Genomic DNA, 20,227 nt, shown 5'->3' with positions numbered 1-20,227 from the left:
GGAAGTGTGTTACTGACATGATCCCTGAGTGTCTAAAAGAAAACGAATGCAACCGCCATGTCTAAGGTCTGGTGAAGCTGATATACAGTATATTCAGTCTTGGCTTTTGCTGTGATCCTGTCTCTGCAGACAACACAATCCCTTTCTTTTCCTAGTTGTATAAATGACATCCCCGGTCGGTACTAGCTGCAGCTCCTATCATTAGTATTCCTCCATTACTGCCTACAAGCTATCACCCCGCGGGGTGTGCAGAAGACATGAATTATAGATCACTCTGGAAGCTGTGTGATATTACAATGACAGGGACAGATGTGGCATTATAAAGTTACCAGATCACTTTCACAGTTACTGGAGAGGCGCTGGAAGAAAAAAAAATAAAGATCAAACGTCCGAGCATAAAAACGACCAGCGGCCACCTGCCCTTTATATCTGTATCCTGTGGGGCTCGTTTTGGGCAGTGCCCTCATTGCTGTGCACCCAGGGCCACCGACTTCAGATGCCAGACCCGGCCCATAGCGACTATTGTCAGATGACATCTGATTGCGCACTGTCATCGCACTTTTGCACCACCTTTGTTTTTTTTTGTTTACTTTTTTGTTACTTTTTTGTTACAAAATCATTTTTTCCTGAGCTCTTGTTAACGGAAGGATTTTGCGTATTTATTAAACATTTAAATGTGCCCAAAGACGCAATCATTTTCATTCTTCAATGGGAAATTCATAGCAGTGTCTGTGTCCCCATTGGACGATTTCATCTCACCGCCTGTTCTAAAGATTTCTTCTCACCTGATATCTGGCTGCCTTTGGGCAAAAAAAAAATTGAAACCCAGACAACGTGAAAATACCAAACTTCTAAACCTTCACCGTTTAAAATCAAAACTAGACAGATTTTTCACACGCAGACAGTTTAAAGAGGCACTCAACTTTTGTTGAGAAAAAAACACTCCCCTCTAGCAGTGGCGGTCAGTCCATTAGGGGTGCACGGGCCCCTCCCCCCCCCCCAATCCATACGTCTGCCACCTAATCTACGTGCAGGGCGCCAGATACATGGATTCCAATGTGGTTTTTTTTCTTAGAAGCCCGATTAGAGCCCAAGGCTCTAATAAGCTTCAAAAAAGGGTGGGCTCGGGGCACAGAGCACTGTGCCCCAAGCCCACCCAGTTGTGTGACAATAGCGAATTAATATCAGTGCCCATCAGTGCAGCTTTATCAGAACCTATCAGTGCCCATCAGTGCAGCCTCATCAGTGCCCCACAGTGTAGCCTCATCAGTGAACCACAGTGTAGCCTCATCAGCACCACACAGTGCAGCCTCATCAGTGCCCATCAGCACACCCTCATCAGTGCCCATCAGCACACCCTCATCAGTGCCCATCAGCGCAGCCTCATCAGTTTCCATCAGTGCAGCCTCATCAGTACCAACCAGTGCAGCCTCATCAGTGCCCTACAGTGCAGCCTCATCAGTGCCCATCAGTGCAGCCTCTTTAGTGCCCATTAATGCAGCCTTACTAGTGCCCCACATTGCAGCCTCATTAGTGCCCCACAGTGCAGCCTCATCAGTACCCATCAGTGCAGCCGCATCAGTGCCCATCAGTGCCCATCAATGCAACCTCTTCAGTTCCCATCAGTGCAGTCTCAATAGTACCCATCAGTGCAGCCTCATCAGTGCCCCACAGTGCAGCCTCATCAGTGCCCCACAGTGCAGCCTCATCACTGCCCATCAGCACAGCCTCATCAGTGCCCATCAGCACAGCCTCATCAATGTCCCTCATCAGTGCCCATCAATGCACTCTCATCACTGCAGCCTCATCAGCACCTATCAGTGCCCATCAATGCAACCTCTTCAGTTCCCATCAGTGCAGTCTCAATAGTACCCATCAGTGCAGTCTCATCAGTGCCCATCAGTGCAGCCTCATCAGTGCCCCACAGTGCAGCTTCATCAGTGCCCCACAGTGCAGCCTCATCACTGCCCATCAGCACAGCCTCATCAGTGCCCATCAGCACAGCCTCATCAATGTCCCTCATCGGTGCCCATCAATGCACTCTCATCAGTGCAGCCTCATCAGCACCTATCAGTGCCCATCAATGCAACCTCTTCAGTTCCCATCAGTCCAGCCTCAATAGTACCCATCAGTGCAGTCTCATCAGTTCCCATCAGTGCAGCCTCATCAGCGCACATCAGTAAAGAAGAAAAATTACTTATTTTCAAAATGTTATAAAAGAAACAAAGAAAAGCATCACCCACTTATAATTGTATACCTCCAGATTGCCCTTCAGAAAGAATGGCTCCACAGTGCTGCAACACACGATGCTGCACGTTGCTGTAACCTGTGCAGTGCTGCAACAGAATAATGCAAATCTGACCATAAAGTAAGTATTGCTCTCTATTAGGACCCCCCTCCCCAAGACTAATCAAGCATTATATCCTATATATGGTAGGAAATGGGGCATCACTCACAATTATTTGCCTCCAAATTGCCTTTAAGAAAGAATGTTGCTGCAGCGTGCCAACGCAAATAATATGCAGTGCAGCACGTTGCAGTATCCTGTGTGTTGCTACAACACAACAATGTAAAACAATTTAAATATGACCTTAAAGTAAGTATTTCTGTCTATTAGGACCTCCCCAAGACTAATCAAGTATCCTGGGTGGGGGGGGGGGGGGGTGAGGTTTCAGCCACTGGTCATTGTTTGTTGGCCAGTAGACATGTGCACACTGAAATATTTTGTTTCAGAATTTCGTTTCCGTCCGAAAAATATAATTATTTAATTACTGTCGAAATTCGTTTTTATTTATTTTGTTTTGTTAAAAAAATACATTTATCCGAAAATCCGAAATAATTATGGTCGAATCTGTCATTGAAGGCTTATGGTGTCTGTCGAATGTTCTAAGAAGATTCGACAGAGCAGCTAAACTGTACAACACGCCACAATCGTACATTTCCGGTCAAATGTTCCGCCTACAAGATATAGTAGAATTCTAATGTTGTATGACACTAGTAATAATTATATTTATTAATTATGACTACTAGTCAACCAACATTAGAATTCTTCTATAGCCTATGGGCGGAGCATTTGACCATACATTTCCACTCGCGGCGATTGCTTCGTTGAATCTTCATGTTGAATCTTTTCTCTCTATGTCCAATAATCTTGGACTAATAGAGTTAGGTTAGGTACATGCGACCTTTTTTGCTATTGTCGCTATAATGTCAAATCTTTTCTCTCTATGTCAAATCTTTCTCTCTACATCGAATCTTTTCTCTCTACGTCGAATCTTTTCTCTCTACGGCAAATCTTTTCTCTCTATGTCAAATCTTTTCTCTCTACGTCAAATCTTTTCTCTCTACGGCAAATCTTTTCTCTCTATGTCAAATCTTTTCTCTCTACGTAGAATAATCTTGGACTAATAGAGTTAGGTTAGGCACATTCAACCTTTTTTGCTATTGTCTCTATAATGTCAAATCTTTTCTCTCTATGTCAAATCTTTTCTCTCTACGTCAAATCTTTTCTCTCTATAGCAAATCTTTTCTCTCTACGGCAAATCTTTTCTCTCTACGGCAAATCTTTTCTCTCTACGGCAAATCTTTTCTCTCTATGTCAAATCTTTTCTCTCTATGTAGAATAATCTTGGACTAATAGAGTTAGGATAGGCACATTCAACCTTTTTTGCTATTGTCTCTATAATTTCGAATCCTTTCTCTCTACGTCAAATCTTTTCTCTCTATGTCAAATCTTTTCTCTCTACGTCAAATCTTTTCTCTCTACGTCAAATCTTTTCTCTCTACGTCAAATCTTTTCTCTCTACGTCAAATCTTTTCTCTCTATGTCAAATCTTTTCTCTCTACGGCAAATCTTTTCTCTCTATGTAGAATAATCTTGGACTAATAGAGTTAGGTTAGGCACATTCAACCTTTTTTGCTATTGTCTCTATAATGTCGAATCTTTTCTCTCTATGGCAAATCTTTTCTCTCTACGTCAAATCTTTTCTCTCTACGTCAAATCTTTTCTCTCTACGGCAAATCTTTTCTCTCTATGTCGAATCTTTTCTCTCTACGTCAAATCTTTTCTCTCTATGTAGAATAATCTTGGACTAATTTGAAGCATGTTCCATTTTCTAAAGTCCGTCAGACTTTTGCGAATCAAAAGTCCGTTGCAGCCCACACACGATCGAATAGTCTGACGGAATCATTCAGTCGGACTTTGGATGTTGAAAAGTCCACTCGTGTGTACGCGGCATTAGTCAAATCTTTTCTCTCTAAGTCAAATCTTTTCTCTCTACGGCAAATCTTTTCTCTCTACGTCAAATCTTTTCTCTCTATGTAGAATAATCTTGGACTAATAGAGCTAAGGTTAGGCACATTCGACCACAGGTTCGATGGACACAGATCATTATTGTCAGCGTCATGTCGAATCTCCTATCTATATCGAACTGTTGTCGCAACGAAAACGAAAATAAAGCATTTGTTTATGTCGGATCTTTCAGTTTTCGGATTCTACCTAACGTTCGTATGAAAATACATTCGGACTAAAACGAATGCATATGTCTATTGGCCAGCTTGGCATTCTGCTTTAATTCCTTACACGATTTTACCTGCATGGTTGCAATAAAGACAGCAAAGCGTTGAGTGTTTTTTTTTTTTAGATGACTTTCCGCTACACAAATAATGTTGCAGCAGGTTGGAGTGGCCATAAATCATGGGAACTTGTCTTTAGTTACAGCAGCCTTTGGTGGGCAAGAAATGGGGAGGCGGAGGGTCTCTCTGGAGAAATAAGATCTGATTAAGTCGTGGTTGTTGTAAAGCTGTATCCTGCTGCGATCAACATAACACAAAGGAGGTGGGGGGGCTCCAATAAAAAGCCACCTCTTGCCGCTCTTCCGCCATGATTGAGCTGTCCTTTTTGTACCGGTAATTGCCCAGACGGATCATGCCGGCCAGGCCTGGTAACCTAGCTCAGCTCTTTTCTCCTGATTACCCTTCTGCCTCGGCAAGCTCTTTTCCATATCCTCAGTCTTGTCTTCTCTGGGGGGGGAGGTTTACCTGCTGCTACTGGGGAACGTTATTAAAGTTATATATCTCCGCTGATCGCCAGCGGCTTTGCCTTTTAGAGGGGAATAAGTAGCGCTGGGCTTAATTACTTTAGAATTAATGTCTAGCTCTTTCTGCCTTGGAGTCCTGATAGGGACGAAAGGCTCGGCGAGCGCATATTCTGAGTTATTATTCTAACGTTTAGCTCGTTTTTTTTTTTAGCGCTGCCTTCACATTTCTACATTTATATTAAAAATGTATTTTCCGAATGTTCTAAAACACAGGCTGGCAGACACTTCGTCTAATGACTACGTGTATTTTGGTGGAATCCCCGATCGATGCCCGCTGAGATAAAATGTCATTCACATAGCGAGTGGATTGTTTTCAATCGGTCGGCCTCCACTGGTAGAGGAAAAAGCAGTAAAGCACAGTCACTACGCTCTACAGGCAGAACCTGGATATTTTTTTGAGTCAAATATGTTTTTTATTATGTTTAACAAAATAGAAGAACATAGAAAATAGAAGATAATTACCAAATGTTCATTACAGAAAATTGTGCACTATAATTCACCTATCCAATGCATGTCGAAAAACATAAGTCTAGGTGAAGTATGGTTATATAGGTAGCTTGTAATATTGAAAAGCTAAAACCCTTACGTCTTGAATATATTTGGGGTTAGGGAATAGAACATTGGGATGTGGGGGAAGGAAGTGTGATAATGGAAACAAGAAAAAGGGGGGGGGAAAAGAGACAGGAGAAAGAAGAAAGAGAGGAAAGTTCAGACATAGAGCAAGAGGAGAAAGAATCAGAAATGAGCAAACCTGTGTGGTGGAATCAGGAAGTGTTTCCATGTTGGCCAGGGGATGCCAGCATATTTTTCAGGGAGAACCTGGATATTTGAGAACACCGGACAAGCAGCTAAGCACACAGTTGAATTACATACATAGGAGCTTTATCCGTGTGCTGAGTTCCCAGGTCTGTACACCTGCTTTGCCCATTATGAGGGGTTCCCACCATCCCTGTGCTGAGTTCCCGGGTCTGGACACCTGCTGTGCCCATTAGGAGAGGTTCCCACATTCCTGTGCTGAGTTCCCAGGTCTGTACACCTGCTGTGCCCATTATGAGGGGTCCCCACCATCCCTGTACTGAGTTCCCAGGTCTGTACACCTGCTGTGCCCATTATGAGGGGTCCCCACCATCCCCGTGCTGAGTTCCCAGGTCTGTACACCTGCTGTGCCCATTATGAGGGGTTCCCACCATCCCCGTGCTGAGTTCCCAGGTCTGTACACCTGCTTTGCCCATTATGAGGGGTTCCCACCATCCCCGTGCTGAGTTCCCAGGTCTGTACACCTGCTGTGCCCATTATGAGAGTTTCCCACATTCCTGTGCTGAGTTCCCGGTTATGTACACCTGCTGTGCCCAGGTCTGTACACCTGCTGTGCCCATTATGAGGGGTCCCCACCATCCCTGTGCTGAGTTCCCAGGTCTGTACACCTGCTGTGCCCATTATGAGGGGTCCCCACCATCCCTGTACTGAGTTCCCAGGTCTGTACACCTGCTGTGCCCATTATGAGGGGTCCCCACCATCCCCGTGCTGAGTTCCCAGGTCTGTACACCTGCTGTGCCCATTATGAGGGGTTACCACCATCCCCGTGCTGAGTTCCCAGGTCTGTACACCTGCTTTGCCCATTATGAGGGGTTCCCACCATCCCCGTGCTGAGTTCCCAGGTCTGTACACCTGCTGTGCCCATTATGAGAGTTTCCCACATTCCTGTGCTGAGTTCCCGGGTATGTACACCTGCTGTGCCCATTATGAGAGGTTCCCACATTCCTGTGCTGAGTTCCCGGGTCTATACACCTGCTGTGCCCATTATGAGGGGTTCCTACCATCCATTTGCTGAGGTCAGGAGCAGTGCGGGAAACCTATGTGATTCGGACAGGAATCACACAGCAATTCTTTGCAGTGCGATTTGCGCCCATTTAATCTGTATGGATGCAAATTGCACCATAAAGTAACAGTACTTGGTATCGGCAATAAATAAAGGGTATCGTGCAACCCTATTGATTATGATTGAGTTGAAAAGATGTGTGGGAAGCGTTGGAGAGAAGGAGAGTTGGATGATGAGGCCATGCCTTTATGGTGGCCAATCACACTTTTTATACAGAAAGAGATGCGTTTTATCAGTACGCACTCCTTGCTACTTGTGCATTTTCCACGTTGCCTTCTTGCTTTCCGCAGCGTGTTTTATCTCCAGTATATATCAGGCTGTCACAAGGCAGGCCGATAAATAAAAGGGTGATTTGGAATGCGCAAAGGTTCTGGTAGAATTGCAAAGGATATTGCGTTCCTTTGAGCGTATAAATCAAGCAAGCTCTGGGACTTTCTACAGAAACACTATTTCTAAAGAAGCAAATTATAGTGACATGTTAGATACATTGTGTTTGTGTGGCGGTGTAGGAATGAACCTATAATTTTCCTGCTCCTGATGTGATTGGATTATTTGCAAGTTCTGTGTAGCTAGGCAGTTTCCTGTAACGGAACATTGCCTGATGTGTAGTTGAAGGGGAATTCTCATTTATACCATGTTGTTATCCAACAATACAAAAGGGTCAAGACTATCTCGGAATGTGTATGGTAAAAAAAGGGTCAATTCACTCAAAAGTCATGTTTAAGCTTTGGGTGGATATTGGTGTGCCGAATCACCCACAATAATATTATATCTCATAGGAACTCCAGCAACTAAAGGATTTTGGGTGGATGTTGGTGTGCTGAATCGCCCACAAGAATATTATATCTCATAGGAACTCCAGCAATGAAAGAAGGAGAAGTGGGACACCATAGTGACTGAAGTCGGGAACTTTGAAATCCTCGCAGCGGGCAATTTAGTCCACCCAAAACCAACTTTACCTAAACATGTTATGCAGCACACCTCCTAAAGTAGAGTGAGAACCGGGGAAGAAAAATGGCCGAAGAGTCTACATGACTAGGGGAAGAACTAGGTCAGGGAAGGGTCAGCTAGGTCAGTCGGGCAAGGGGGGGCATGTAGAATTTACCTGATTGAAGGCAGCAGGTCAGAGGGGCGGGGTGCTTCTGTAGGGGGTAGGTGGCAGACAGGCAGTCCAGGCATTCTGGGATTTTCAGGCAGAGAAGAAACTTCCCTCCCACCCGCCCTTATGTTGAAGTTTTTTTCTGAGGTGTCAAGTTTGGGGTGTATATGTCTTGTTTTGTGTATATGTTTTGTGTTTTTCTGTATCTGTCTTGTAAAACCCAGTGAGCACTTATGTTGGTAGGGATTTTGTCATGGCATCTTGGTGGGTCAGGGGATCTTTGGGGGGTCAGTGATTATTGACATTGTTGCTAAACTGTGGGGTCCATCTAAGGCAGTGGTTCTCAACCTTGGGGGCTGTTCCTGAAGCCCACACTGCTCTCCCAGCCTATTCATGGCTGCCCAGCAGGGCTGTCCCTGGAGCCCATGGCCACCCCCTCAGCCTCTTCGCAGACACCCATTCAGTTCACAGCATGGCTGGGGGGGAGAGACTAGAGGTCAGCTGACTGGTGAGGAATAAAGTGGGAGGGGCTGGAGGAGACCCTATCTCCTGATTTCGGTGTAGGTGTCGCTGCTGCGAGACACCACAAAGTCGGAGACACAGTGAAGCTGGAGACACAGTGAGTAACACTACCTGTGATTATAATTGCCAATAAAAGTCAACACTACAGTTCTCAGATCAGCAGATGACCTTGATCAAGAGCACTTAAGTTGGCTGATCAGAACACCCCCGGCACTGCCACTCATCCCAACCCCCACCAGCACTGCCACTCATCCCATTCTCCCCACCAGCACTTCCACTCATCCCACTCCCCCCCACCAGCACTGCCACTCATCCCAACTCCCTGCCAGCACTGTCACTCATCCCAACCTGCCAGCACTGCCACTCACTGTCACCTTTACCGTGAAGGTGTGCCCAGAAGGTGGAGGAAGAGTCCATAAATAGTCTGGGGCCTGAGACAGGAGCAGCAAAGTTCCTGGATCCAGTCCTACTGGAGAAGACCCCTGTGCAGGGACTCTGCCCCTGAGGCAGGATCTTTGGAGGTCCCAGCTGAAGTTAAAACCCTAAAATAACACCCTTAGACTGTTCCTTCAAGCAAGTGGAAGAGTAAAGAAAATGCTGAGTGCCTGGCTGTGTGAGTTATAAATAAGAGGAGAGGAAACAAGTTCAACTTTGGTTCTTTCTTTCAGAGGTGCACTACATTTATTTTTATATGGGTTGGCCCTATGACTAAACACAGCTGTATAGATTAAAGTTCAAATTAAAATAACAGAAACAGCATTCAGATAGAAACTGTACTAAAATAGGCATTTGTGCATCAGTCTAAACATGATTGCGCAGTCTAAGCCCTTGTACACACGGTCGGAGATTCCGACAACCAAATCCGTCTGAGTAATTTCCGACGGATTAATTCCAGAAGAGGTCCGGAAGTGATGTTGCATACACACGGTCGGACTAAGTTGTCGGAAAATCCGATTGTACATAACGTGATGACGTTATTTCATTACGACGGGACTACATTCAGGCTAGTAGCCAATAGCTTCGGTCTAGGAATTTGATCTGAGCATGCGTGGCACTTTGTCCGTCGGAGTAGGCTACACATGATCGGAGTATGTCGGATAGGAGCATTTTGTCGGAAAATTTTACCGGCAAGTTGGAAAAGTTGGTCCGTCGGATATTCTGATGGAAACAGTCCGATGGAGACCACACACAGTCGGAATATCCGACAAAATGGTCCGATAGGACACATTCTCCGACCGTGTGTACAAGGGCTTATAGGCACCAGACCTAGACCTGCTCTCAGTTATCAGCACTCAATGAGGGCTCTTTAAGTGGGAGGAAGAAGACTGAATATATTTGGGACTCTGGCCAATCCCTGAGGAGGTGGGCCCAGAAGGTGGAGGAAAAGCCCATGAATAGTCTGGGGCCAGAGGCAGGATCAGCAAAGTTCCTGGCTCCAGTTCTGCTATAGGAGACCCCTGCACTTACCGTGCTCTGAAAAGCAATGCACAGTGGCCTGATTTTCTGAGGGGTGCTACTGCCACCGCTTGACAATTGTTTTTTCATTTGTTTGTTTTTATTTTTTTATTTTTTTTCTGGGTGGCAATTTTACATTGCAGGACAATGCTGCAACAGTCACACAGTCGTGGCCACAACATGTGTACAGCTCTGTCAGGCTGTAATGTTAGAATTTTAGTGGGAATCTGGGGGCAAGGCGTTAAAACGCAGCTCAGTTGACCTCTTTTTACTCCCCCCCCCCCCCCCCCCAGCCACCAGTGTAAAAGAGCCCCATTAATCCTGGTCAGAGAAGCCCCCTTTTTGGTTAGAAATGCCCCCCTCTCTTTCTCTGCAGTACAAGTCTGTGTAAAGACATTCGGACTAAAGGGTGTGACTGGTACTCAACTATACCAGCAGAGACCACTGTAGTGTGAGGGCAGGAAGCAGCATTTGCACTTAGAAAAAATAGTATTTTAAGGCATCGTTAGCAAAAATCAGGCACAAGCCATCATATGCAGGGTAAAAGGGACAATGGTTCCTTTCACACGGGCTTGTCCACTTGGCAGGGGATCGATCCGCTGATTCCTGCTGAGCAGGCGGATGACAGGTCCATTTCTACTCACTATGCAGAGACGGACCTGTCAGAGCCCCGCTCTCCTCTATGGGCAGATCACATGAAAACGGTCCGTTTTCATCTGATCCCATCCAATCTGCCAGACAGATGGAAAACAGGGTTTCTATCCATCTGGATTTCATGGACAGGATCGGATAGCAGTGGGTGCCAGCGGACATCCGCCTCTCCATTATGGTTGCCATCTCATCCCTTTAAACCTGAACACATATTAATTACACAGGTTCTGAGGCTAATTTAATGCAGATATGGCACCAAGTGAGTTTAATTATCACCTTAATCAGTCACAGAACCTGTGTAATTAATATGTGGGTTTAAAGGGGTGAGGTGGCAACCCTACTTTCCATAGGAGTGAATGGAGCATCCGATCAGGTCCACCTGTCAGTGAAAGGGGCAGGGCCTATAAAAGTGCGAGAGTCACTTGCATCCAGGCACCTGCCTGAGTTTTCTGGAAGCTGGGAGAAGCAGGTCTCTTGAATTGCATCACCACTTTTTGTTTTTGGACAGAATAGGGACGGGTTCACACCTATGTTGTTTTTTTGAGGACCCATTGGGGACATTTTCTTTTACTTCCTGGCTTAGACAGTGTGTTACTAGTACAGGAAGTGGTGGAAAATCTGCAATAGGGACATGGATAGATATAAAAAAAAACACATGGTTTTCAGTAGAGTGGGAGAAGGATAGAGCTCCTATCGGCTTTTCTTGACTGTATGTGTCCCCACTGGAGCTTTTCATTCACTTCCTGTTTGGTGAAAAGCGCATCACTGGGACAGGAAGTAAGGGAGACACATTGTAACTGGGCAAGAGGTAGCTTTAGAAAGTGACAGAGGTTCAAAATCTTTCCTACTAAAATCTGTTTTGTCTAGGGTTACTATTTAATAGCCAAAAGCCATTATGTACCCGGCTAAATCTGTCTGCCAATCAAGGAAATACATGAAAGGGGGTGCATTAAGGGTGGCTGTATCAGACAACCAGTTCATGGTTGGTTAGTTTAAGAAAATGTGCAACTTTATATTTTAGTTAACAGATTGGATGACTGTATGGTTAAAAAAATAAAACGTTTTAATATTTTTTTCTTCGTTCTTGCAGGTATTGAGTGTATGGTTCAGTTGCCCGATCCTGAACATTATTGGGAACCAGTCTTCGGCTCCTGCGTGTTCATGTTTTCCTTTGTCATTCCTGTCTTGATTATTACCATCTGCTACAGCCTGATGATTAGACGCCTGAAGAAAGTCCGTGTTTTGTCCGGGTCAAGGGAGAAGGACCGGAACCTGAGAAGGATCACCCGTCTGGTGTTGGTGGTCGTTGCTGTGTTCATTATCTGCTGGACCCCCGTCCAGATCTTCGTGTTAGTGCAGAACCTTGGAGCCAAGCCCGACAGCGATGTCAAGGTAGCCATCCTTCTCTTCTGCATTGCCTTGGGCTACATCAACAGCAGCCTTAATCCAGTGCTCTATGCCTTCTTAGATGAGAACTTCAAGGCCTGCTTCAAAAAGTTCTGCTTCCCCTCTGCCTTCCGTCCTGAGCTGCAGATGTCCAACCGCATGTGCAGCATTGCCAAAGATGTTGCCTATGCCTGCAAAAACTCAGACGGTCCGAACAATCCAGCATGACTAGGCATGGAGCTGCCCATGATGGGTGGGGAAATAGAGCAAGAAGGGACTAACCCACAAGCAGAACTGACGCAAATAACTGCTTTGTGACCAAGATGACAGGGGTGTCGGAACAGACACCTCCTTATAATGCAGGAATTTATGCGCGTAATGGAAATTACTACTGAATTCCATTGGTTGTTTCAAATGGAACCCACCAATTCCTTTAGAGCTAGAGAAATTAAAAGGTTTCTTGCCATCTCAGCTCAAGTTACAAAAGACCCAACAAGAGGCCCGCATCTTCTTTGAAAGCTTCTTAAGCTCCTTGGCAAAGTGAAGATTTCCTTCATTCCCTACAAGTATACTGATTTTGTACAGGAATAATACCATTTTTATACAGTCTAAACCTATTTGCCCCAGAGGAGCAAAACTCATAGTGGCTAAACTCTACATACTGTCCCACCAAGAAAGAACATGACTTGAGCATATCCGAGACACATGTATCTATGTGTGCATTTATATTTTTTTCAACTAGTACACATGGAGAGATTATTTAAGACAGGAAAACAATTATTCAGGATTTATGACCAAAACCATATTAATTACTTGCCAGTCTAGGGGCCTTTCTACGCAGATGGTCATTGCCGGCAAGTCTTTTCTGCTGCGGCCACATGCACACAAGGGGCCCGTGACAGGTGGAACTTGTGAACCTTAACAAAAAGTTGAATGTGAAATTGATTAGTCATGGCTAGTATTAAAAGCCTCAATCACGAACTCTGGTGCCACCCAAAACAGCCTTTTTTTAGAGATGGAGCTCCCTCCTGCCGATTTCACTTCAGCTACATTGTGGTGATGCCGTTCCAGTAAAGTGTTGACCCAAAAGGTCAGAAGTATGGGTAGTTCTTGTTTTAGTCCTCATATTTTATTCTTGGCTTCTGTCTCACAAATTGAACTCACCTAAAAAGATCCAAAAACTGTTCAATATTATGAACCTCAAACTTTTTTTTTTGTTGGCTACTGTTCAACAAATATTTGAAGAAAACACAAAGGACCACAGAAAGCCAATCTGTATTCCCAAGAAGACTATTTTTCTGTAGTAATGAGTCCAAAAAGCATCAAACAGCTCTGTTCTGTCCATTTTCTTGATGAATGGCCCACAATAGGTCCTTCCCATGTTCTACTCGGCCGTTACTGATAAGAAAATACTTAGGCAGCCTTATTTCTTTTCTCCCTGGCATCACTCCTTCTTTAAAGCCTTCTGACCTTTACAAAAAGAGATACAGTCATGTATATACAGTGTATATAGACATATATATTATATATTTATATATATATATTCACACGCACATGTTATTGAAGCCTCAAAAAGAGAAAAAAATAAATAAAGCCTTTCTTCACTGGGGATATGCTAAGCTTTGCTCCAGAAAGTGAGGAATCAAACACATTCAGCAGCCAAAGGCAAATTGTTGGGGGGGGGGGGGGTGTTTATAAGAGTCAAACTCACGCCTGAACCTGGAGGTAACCCAGGGTTAGAGAATCTTGTTTCGGCCAGCATTTTGGCCAACATGAACAAAATGGAATCCGTTGAAGAGGATATGATTCAGCCTGAAAGACAGCAAATTGTTCTAAGGAGCTCTGGTGATTTTCAATGTATCCCTACCCTATGAATTGCTGTATGGACCACAATACAGCACTAGAAGTGAATGCCATAATGGTGTCCCAGGGGGCATATGTAGCGTTGACTTTTCTACAGTGCTACTGGTCTTTAGTAGGTGTTCAAATGCTGAAAGGGACACCATTAGGGATGGCCACCAGCTATTTGTTGAAGGAATAGGGGTTTAGTGACTGGGAATGTAAAAGATGCATTTGATGTGAGAGCACACTTGGGCATATCGTATACAGAGAATCACATTTGGTGTCGAATGGAGGTTAGTAGATGCTTGTGGTCTCTTTTTTTATTAGAACTACAAATGATAAATTACTCAATCAGAGCTATGCCAGCCAACCATTTAGATCTTACTCTGGGACTGGAAATTGGTGGGCACTGCCCTTTAAGGCTTGTATAAGTACAAATGGCAATACACACAAAAGCACTTCTGGATGGTAACTGAAAAGGAGGCAGTGGGCAAAGTTCCATGTAGCTTGCTTAAAATTGGAGGAAGTGGGCAAAGTTCCATGTAGCTTGCTTAAAATTGGAGGAAGTGGGCAAAGTTCCATGTAGCTTGCTTAAAATTGGAGGAAGTGGGCAAAGTTCCATGTAACTTGCTTAAAATTGGAGGAAGTGGGCAAAGTTCCATGCAGCTTGCTTAAAATTGGAGGAAGTGGGCAAAGTTCCATGCAGCTTGCTTAAAATTGGAGGAAGAGGGCAAAGTTCCATGTAGCTTGCTTAAAATTGGAGGAAGTGGGCAAAGTTCCATGTAGCTTGCTTAAAAGTCTAGAGAAGTGGGCAAAGTTCCATCTAGCTTGCTTAAAATTGGAGGAAGTGGGCAAAGTTCCATGTAGCTTGCTTAAAATTGGAGGAAGTGGGCAAAGTTCCATGCAGCTTGCTTAAAATTGGAGGAAGTGGGCAAAGTTCCATGCAGCTTGCTTAAAATTGAAGGAAGTGGGCAAAGTTCCATGTAGCTTGCTTAAAAGTGGGGGGAAGTGGGCAAAGTTCCATGTAGCTTTCTTAAAATTGGAGGAAGTGGGCAAAGTTCCATGTAGCTTGCTTAAAATTGGAGGAAGTGGGCAAAGTTCCATGTAGCTTGCTTAAAATTGGAGGAAGTGGGCAAAGTTCCATGTAGCTTGCTTAAAAGTGGGGGGAAGTGGGCAAAGTTCCATGTAGCTTTCTTAAAATTGGAGGAAGTGGGCAAAGTTCCATGTAGCTTTCTTAAAATTGGAGGAAGTGGACAAAGTTCCATGTAGCTTGCTTACAATTGGAGGAAGTGGACAAAGTTCCATGTAGCTTGCTTAAAATTGGAGGAAGTGGACAAAGTTCCATGTAGCTTGCTTAAAATAGATGTATCCCCCATTTTGACTTTCAAAATATAAAAGTCCCGCTGAAGAACAGACAATGCAAGATAACAACTGATACCTTCTGTGCTCTTTCTGATTTAGTTTATCAGTGTTACCGGGTTGGAGTTTTCCCCGATTTGAAGGCAAAGCTTCCTCAATTGCCATTCTGTTGTCCAGTGAGATGGCTTGAGTTGCCACTAAGGCTATCCTTTTTGACTGGGGGTGGGCAACAGTACAGTAGCATAGCTAAAGGCAAAGCCTTTTTTGTTTAGATTAGGCTGTGGTGGTAATGGGTTATATATATTGCTGTCTTTATCTGAGTTAGCGAGATGAATGATAGTGAGCACAAGTTAAAACATTTGAAAAGATATCTAAGAGGTGATTTTCCTAATTTTGGAAAGATATCCTCTTCATCCTGTTGAGTCTACTGGGCAGGAAGTGAATGGAAATCTACTTAATGAGATACAGATGGGTTTAACCCCTTCCTTCTCTATCCATAATGAAAAAAAAAAAGTTAGGCCTTTGGGTAATTAAACCTCAGGTTCTGTGTAAACCTCCGGGGAATAACGGAAAACCAATCACAGCAGGAAATTAGATTTACGTGTAGCAGTTATGTACATTATGCCCGCTTTGCAGCCAAAGTGGTGTTTTCTTCAACCCGAAGTAATTTGGATAAATCTTATTGGTAGGGTAAAAAACCCTTTCAAGCCTTACCGAGAGCTCTTGAGTGTATTGCCTTGTGTGTGATACAAGGAACTCATTGCAACTGTGATATGGATGCCTGCCAATCACAACACATCCGAATCATACCTCAGATCCAGTGATTCAATCCATTGGGACAAACCTTTTAACTGCAAATGTGTAGTTAGTTGGTTTTGCCACGATCTGTACATACAGAGTACATTGGTCACTTATTAGCTCTGATTAAGTGTTTCAAAGGTCCACCCCTTTCCCTTGTCCACTGTCATGTAAAAAGCTGAAACCTCCTTCAAGGCTGGACTAATGCTCAATTTATTCCCCTTGGACTTTTGCTGGCTGGATGAGAAGGGGGTATTGTTGCCACCACACTGCTTGAAAAGGGATGAGAAAGGGTATTAGTGTCATCACACTGCTTGAAGTAGGTCTTAGGGCAAACAATGTCTCCATTCTGTTTTTATTTCAAGTAGAGGAAGCTTTCTGTGAATTAAAATGTATAGTATGAACATACTCCCACGGTTTTCATTTACACCACCTCCCACACGAGAGAATAAACATAACCGGTTATGTTTATTCTCATGTGTGGGAAGTGATCTAATTGGAGATCGTGGGCGTATGTTCTTAATCTGTACAGTATATGCATAATGAGAGAAATATTTATTTAGACATTTGTAGTACCCAAATCCACAGAGATCTCCTTTTGAGGTTTACATGAAATGTTAGGCATATAAAACTGCCCTTACCACAGAAGAGTCTGTGCTATTGCAAGAGCTAAATGGACGTTCAGTTGTTTACATCTTCTAAACAAGCAGTACAAATGCTTTACAGCAAGGCTTTATTGGCCTATGTAGCTGCAGGACAATGGAGTAATTCATCCTTAATTTCTGAGAAAAGAATACTTTTACTGACCTATGTAGCTACAAGAACCATGGGGTAACTCATCCCCAAAGTTCTGAGACACAAAAACATTTGTTAGTTGTTAGACAACTTCAGTGTTCCTCTTGCGATCTTTGAGGATAAATTGCTCCACACTGCCTGCGGCTACTGAGATCAGAATGGACTTGTTTATTTGCTGCTTGTAAAGAAAAAGTAAGGTGTTGAACGCCCATAGGCTAGTCATAGTTCAATTTCAAAGTCTTGAACCCTACAGCATGACTTATTCCGGTAGATACAAAATACTCTACTTTTGTTCATCTTCCATCCATTCTAATACTCACCTGACATTAAAACTGGCCATACACATTAAAGTCTGACTGTTGAATTTCTGTACATCCATTTCAATAATGTCCAATGAGGAAGGCCCGTGCACAGATTTTGGTGGGTCTAATAGTCAGATTGTACTGTGTATGATGAGCTTTATGGAAAACCCCATGCAAGAGTTTGTTGACTAATACATGTCAGTGTAATCAGAAAGGCACGGAGCTGATCCCAAGGGTTGCATTTTAAACTCATCGGGGTTGGCCATGTGGAAATGTCTGCATGCCAGTCTTAGAGGGGAAGCTTGGCATGTGATTAGATGGAAACTGGTCAAGTGGCACAGTCCACATTTAGTCATGCGGTTTCCCCTGCCCATGATGACATTGAAGAAAGCTTAGAAGAGAAATACGTAGGTTGACGCTTCTGAAACAACTAGTTGCCTGGTTGTCATGCTTATCCTGGTGATTGAGTGCCTTCTGAATGACTAGCCTTGGTGTAGATCAGGACAACTGAATTGACTTGTTGCATACAGGTCAGTGACTCACAAAGTCTTAGGCCTTGTACACACGGTCGGACATTCCGACAACAAAATCCGTAGGATTTTGTCCGACGGATTTTGTCTGAAACTGGTGTTGCATACACACGGTCGGACAAAATTGACGGAAAATCTGATTGTTCGTAACACGGTGACGTTATTTAGTTACGACGGGACTACGTTCAGGCTAGTAGCCAATAGCTTTGGTCTAGGAATTTGATCTGAGCATGCGTGGCACTTTGTCCGATCGGAATTCTCTACAAACGATCGGACAAAGTCCGATCGGATCATATTGTCGGAAAATTTTTATATCCAGCTCTCAAATTTTGTTGGTCGGACATTCCGACGGAAAAAGTCAGATGAAGCCCACACACGGTCAGATTATCCGACAACACGGTCCAAACTGACATTTTCCGTCGGAATGTCCGACCGTGTGTACAAGGGCTTACAGCTAGAGGATCAGCATGATAGTAAAGCAACTAACATGTAGATGTAGACAAAACAATTATTTACTTTATGACAGGTATCATCTAAAACAAAGTTTCTCAACTCCAGTTCTCAAGTACCCCCAACAGGTCATGTTTTCCAGCTTTCCATTATTTTGTACAGGTGATTTGATCAGTTTCACTGCCTTAGTAATTACCACAGCCATTTCATCTGAGGGAAATCCTGAATAGTGATGGCCGAACGGTTCGCCCGGCGGTCGTTTCGCGGCGAATTTCCGACTTTCGCCGTCCGCGGGTTCGAACGCCTTTTTCCGTCGTTCGCCCCGGCGGACTTACGTGTTTAATGTATACAAGAACTTTAACCTTTCGTGACACGTTTATCATGTGTTACAGGACAACCAATTGAGACATGACAGCTCATGGACACTTGGACATTCCCCCTAACCTATAAATACACCCGATCCGGTGGCCATTTTACATTCTTTCTTCTGTCACTGTAGGGAAAGGATCCTGTGTGGAGTAGGGACAGAGAAAACGCTAGCTATTTGGTACACAAAAGTTCTTTTCAGGACTGGTATAGGTGTTAGGTCAGCAGCCTGAGTTTCTTTTGTCAGTTTAGATAAAGGGACAGAGCGCTGTATGCTGCTATTTTAGGGACAGCTCAGCCAGATTAGTCTTTCTTCATCATCATCATCATCATCATCATTAGCTGTTACTATCAGGTCCACAAAAGAGCTGTTCCAGCTAATCGTTCCAGCCTACTCTTTTTTGCCAATTTGTATAGGGACAGGCAGGAAGCAGTGTGTCAGGCAGTGAGGATAATTTTAAAGACTTGCTGTTACTATTAGTTCCACAAAGGTTCTTTTCAGGACTGGTATCAGTGGTACGGTAATAGGCTTGTACACGTATAATATTCTTTCTTCCAAATATAGAAAGAATATTATACTTGACTGCTGCCCTTCTGCTGCAGTCTGCTAATCATTCACAACTCACTTGTTCCACAAAGCTCTTTATCAGGACTGGTAACTTGGTCTGTCTAGGGTGCTACGGTACATAGGCTTGGGTGCGGTACAGTCTGCTGTTCTGTAAGGACCGCTATCGGTCCACAATACATAGGGTTGCCGTGCACTACTGCTGACCGCTGCCCTATACTGCAGCAGTCCTTCATTGGTATAGGGACTGACGTACAGTCTGCTAATCACTAACACACAACCTGCTTGGTCCACAAAAGTTCTTATAAGGACTGGTAACTTGGTATAGGGTGCTACGGTACATAGGCCTGAGTGCGTTACAGTCTGCTGTTCTGTAAGGACCGCTATCGGTCCACAATACATAGGGTTGCCGTGCACTACTGCTGACCGCTGCCCTATACTGCAGCAGTCCTTCAGCGGTATAGGGACTGACGCACAGTCTGCTAAACACTAACACACAACCTGCTTGGTCCACAAAAGTTTTTATAAGGACTGGTAACTTGGTATAGGGTGCTACGGTACATAGGCCTGAGTGCAGTACAGTCTGCTGTTCTGTAAGGACCGCTATCGGTCCACAATACATAGGGTTGCCGTGCACTACTGCTGACCGCTGCCCTATACTGCAGCAGTCCTTCATTGGTATAGGGACTGACGTACAGTCTGCTAATCACTAACACACAACCTGCTTGGTCCACAAAAGTTCTTATAAGGACTGGTAACTTGGTATAGGGTGCTACGGTACATAGGCCTGAGTGCGTTACAGTCTGCTGTTCTGTAAGGACCGCTATCGGTCCACAATACATAGGGTTGACGTGCACCACTGCTGACCGCTGCCCTATACTGCAGCAGTCCTTCAGCGGTATAGGGACTGACGTACAGTCTGCTAAACACTAATACACAACCTGCTTGGTCCACAAAAGTTCTTATAAGGACTGGTAACTTGGTATAGGGTGCTACGGTACATAGGCTTGAGTGCGGTACAGTCTGCTGTTCTGTAAGGACCGCTATCGGTCCACAATAGATAGGGTTGACGTGCACCACTGCTGACCGCTGCCCTATACTGCAGCAGTCCTTCAGCGGTATAGGGACT

At 44.3% G+C, this 20,227-nt stretch overlaps 1 protein-coding gene across 1 annotated transcript in view; it reads left to right on the top strand.

The window, feature by feature from the left end:
- The window catches only part of OPRL1 (opioid related nociceptin receptor 1), a 126,436-nt gene extending 108,093 nt beyond the window's left edge, over positions 1-18,343 (top strand). Inside the window, 1 exon segment of the mRNA XM_077460379.1 lies at positions 11,796-18,343. Within this exon segment, the coding sequence (XP_077316505.1) occupies positions 11,796-12,319 (524 nt within the window). The 3' untranslated portion in view covers positions 12,320-18,343.
- Positions 18,344-20,227: the final 1,884 nt, after the last annotated feature.

The sequence above is a fragment of the Lithobates pipiens genome, unplaced genomic scaffold (assembly GCF_037356315.1).
Source record: "Lithobates pipiens isolate NorthernLeopardFrog02 unplaced genomic scaffold, aLitPip1_a1.2 Scaffold_28, whole genome shotgun sequence".
In the NCBI taxonomy this organism is placed as follows: Eukaryota; Metazoa; Chordata; class Amphibia; order Anura; family Ranidae; genus Lithobates; species Lithobates pipiens.
The sequence above is the reverse complement of the archived record's forward strand: the minus strand, read 5'-3'. Positions and strand labels throughout refer to the sequence as shown.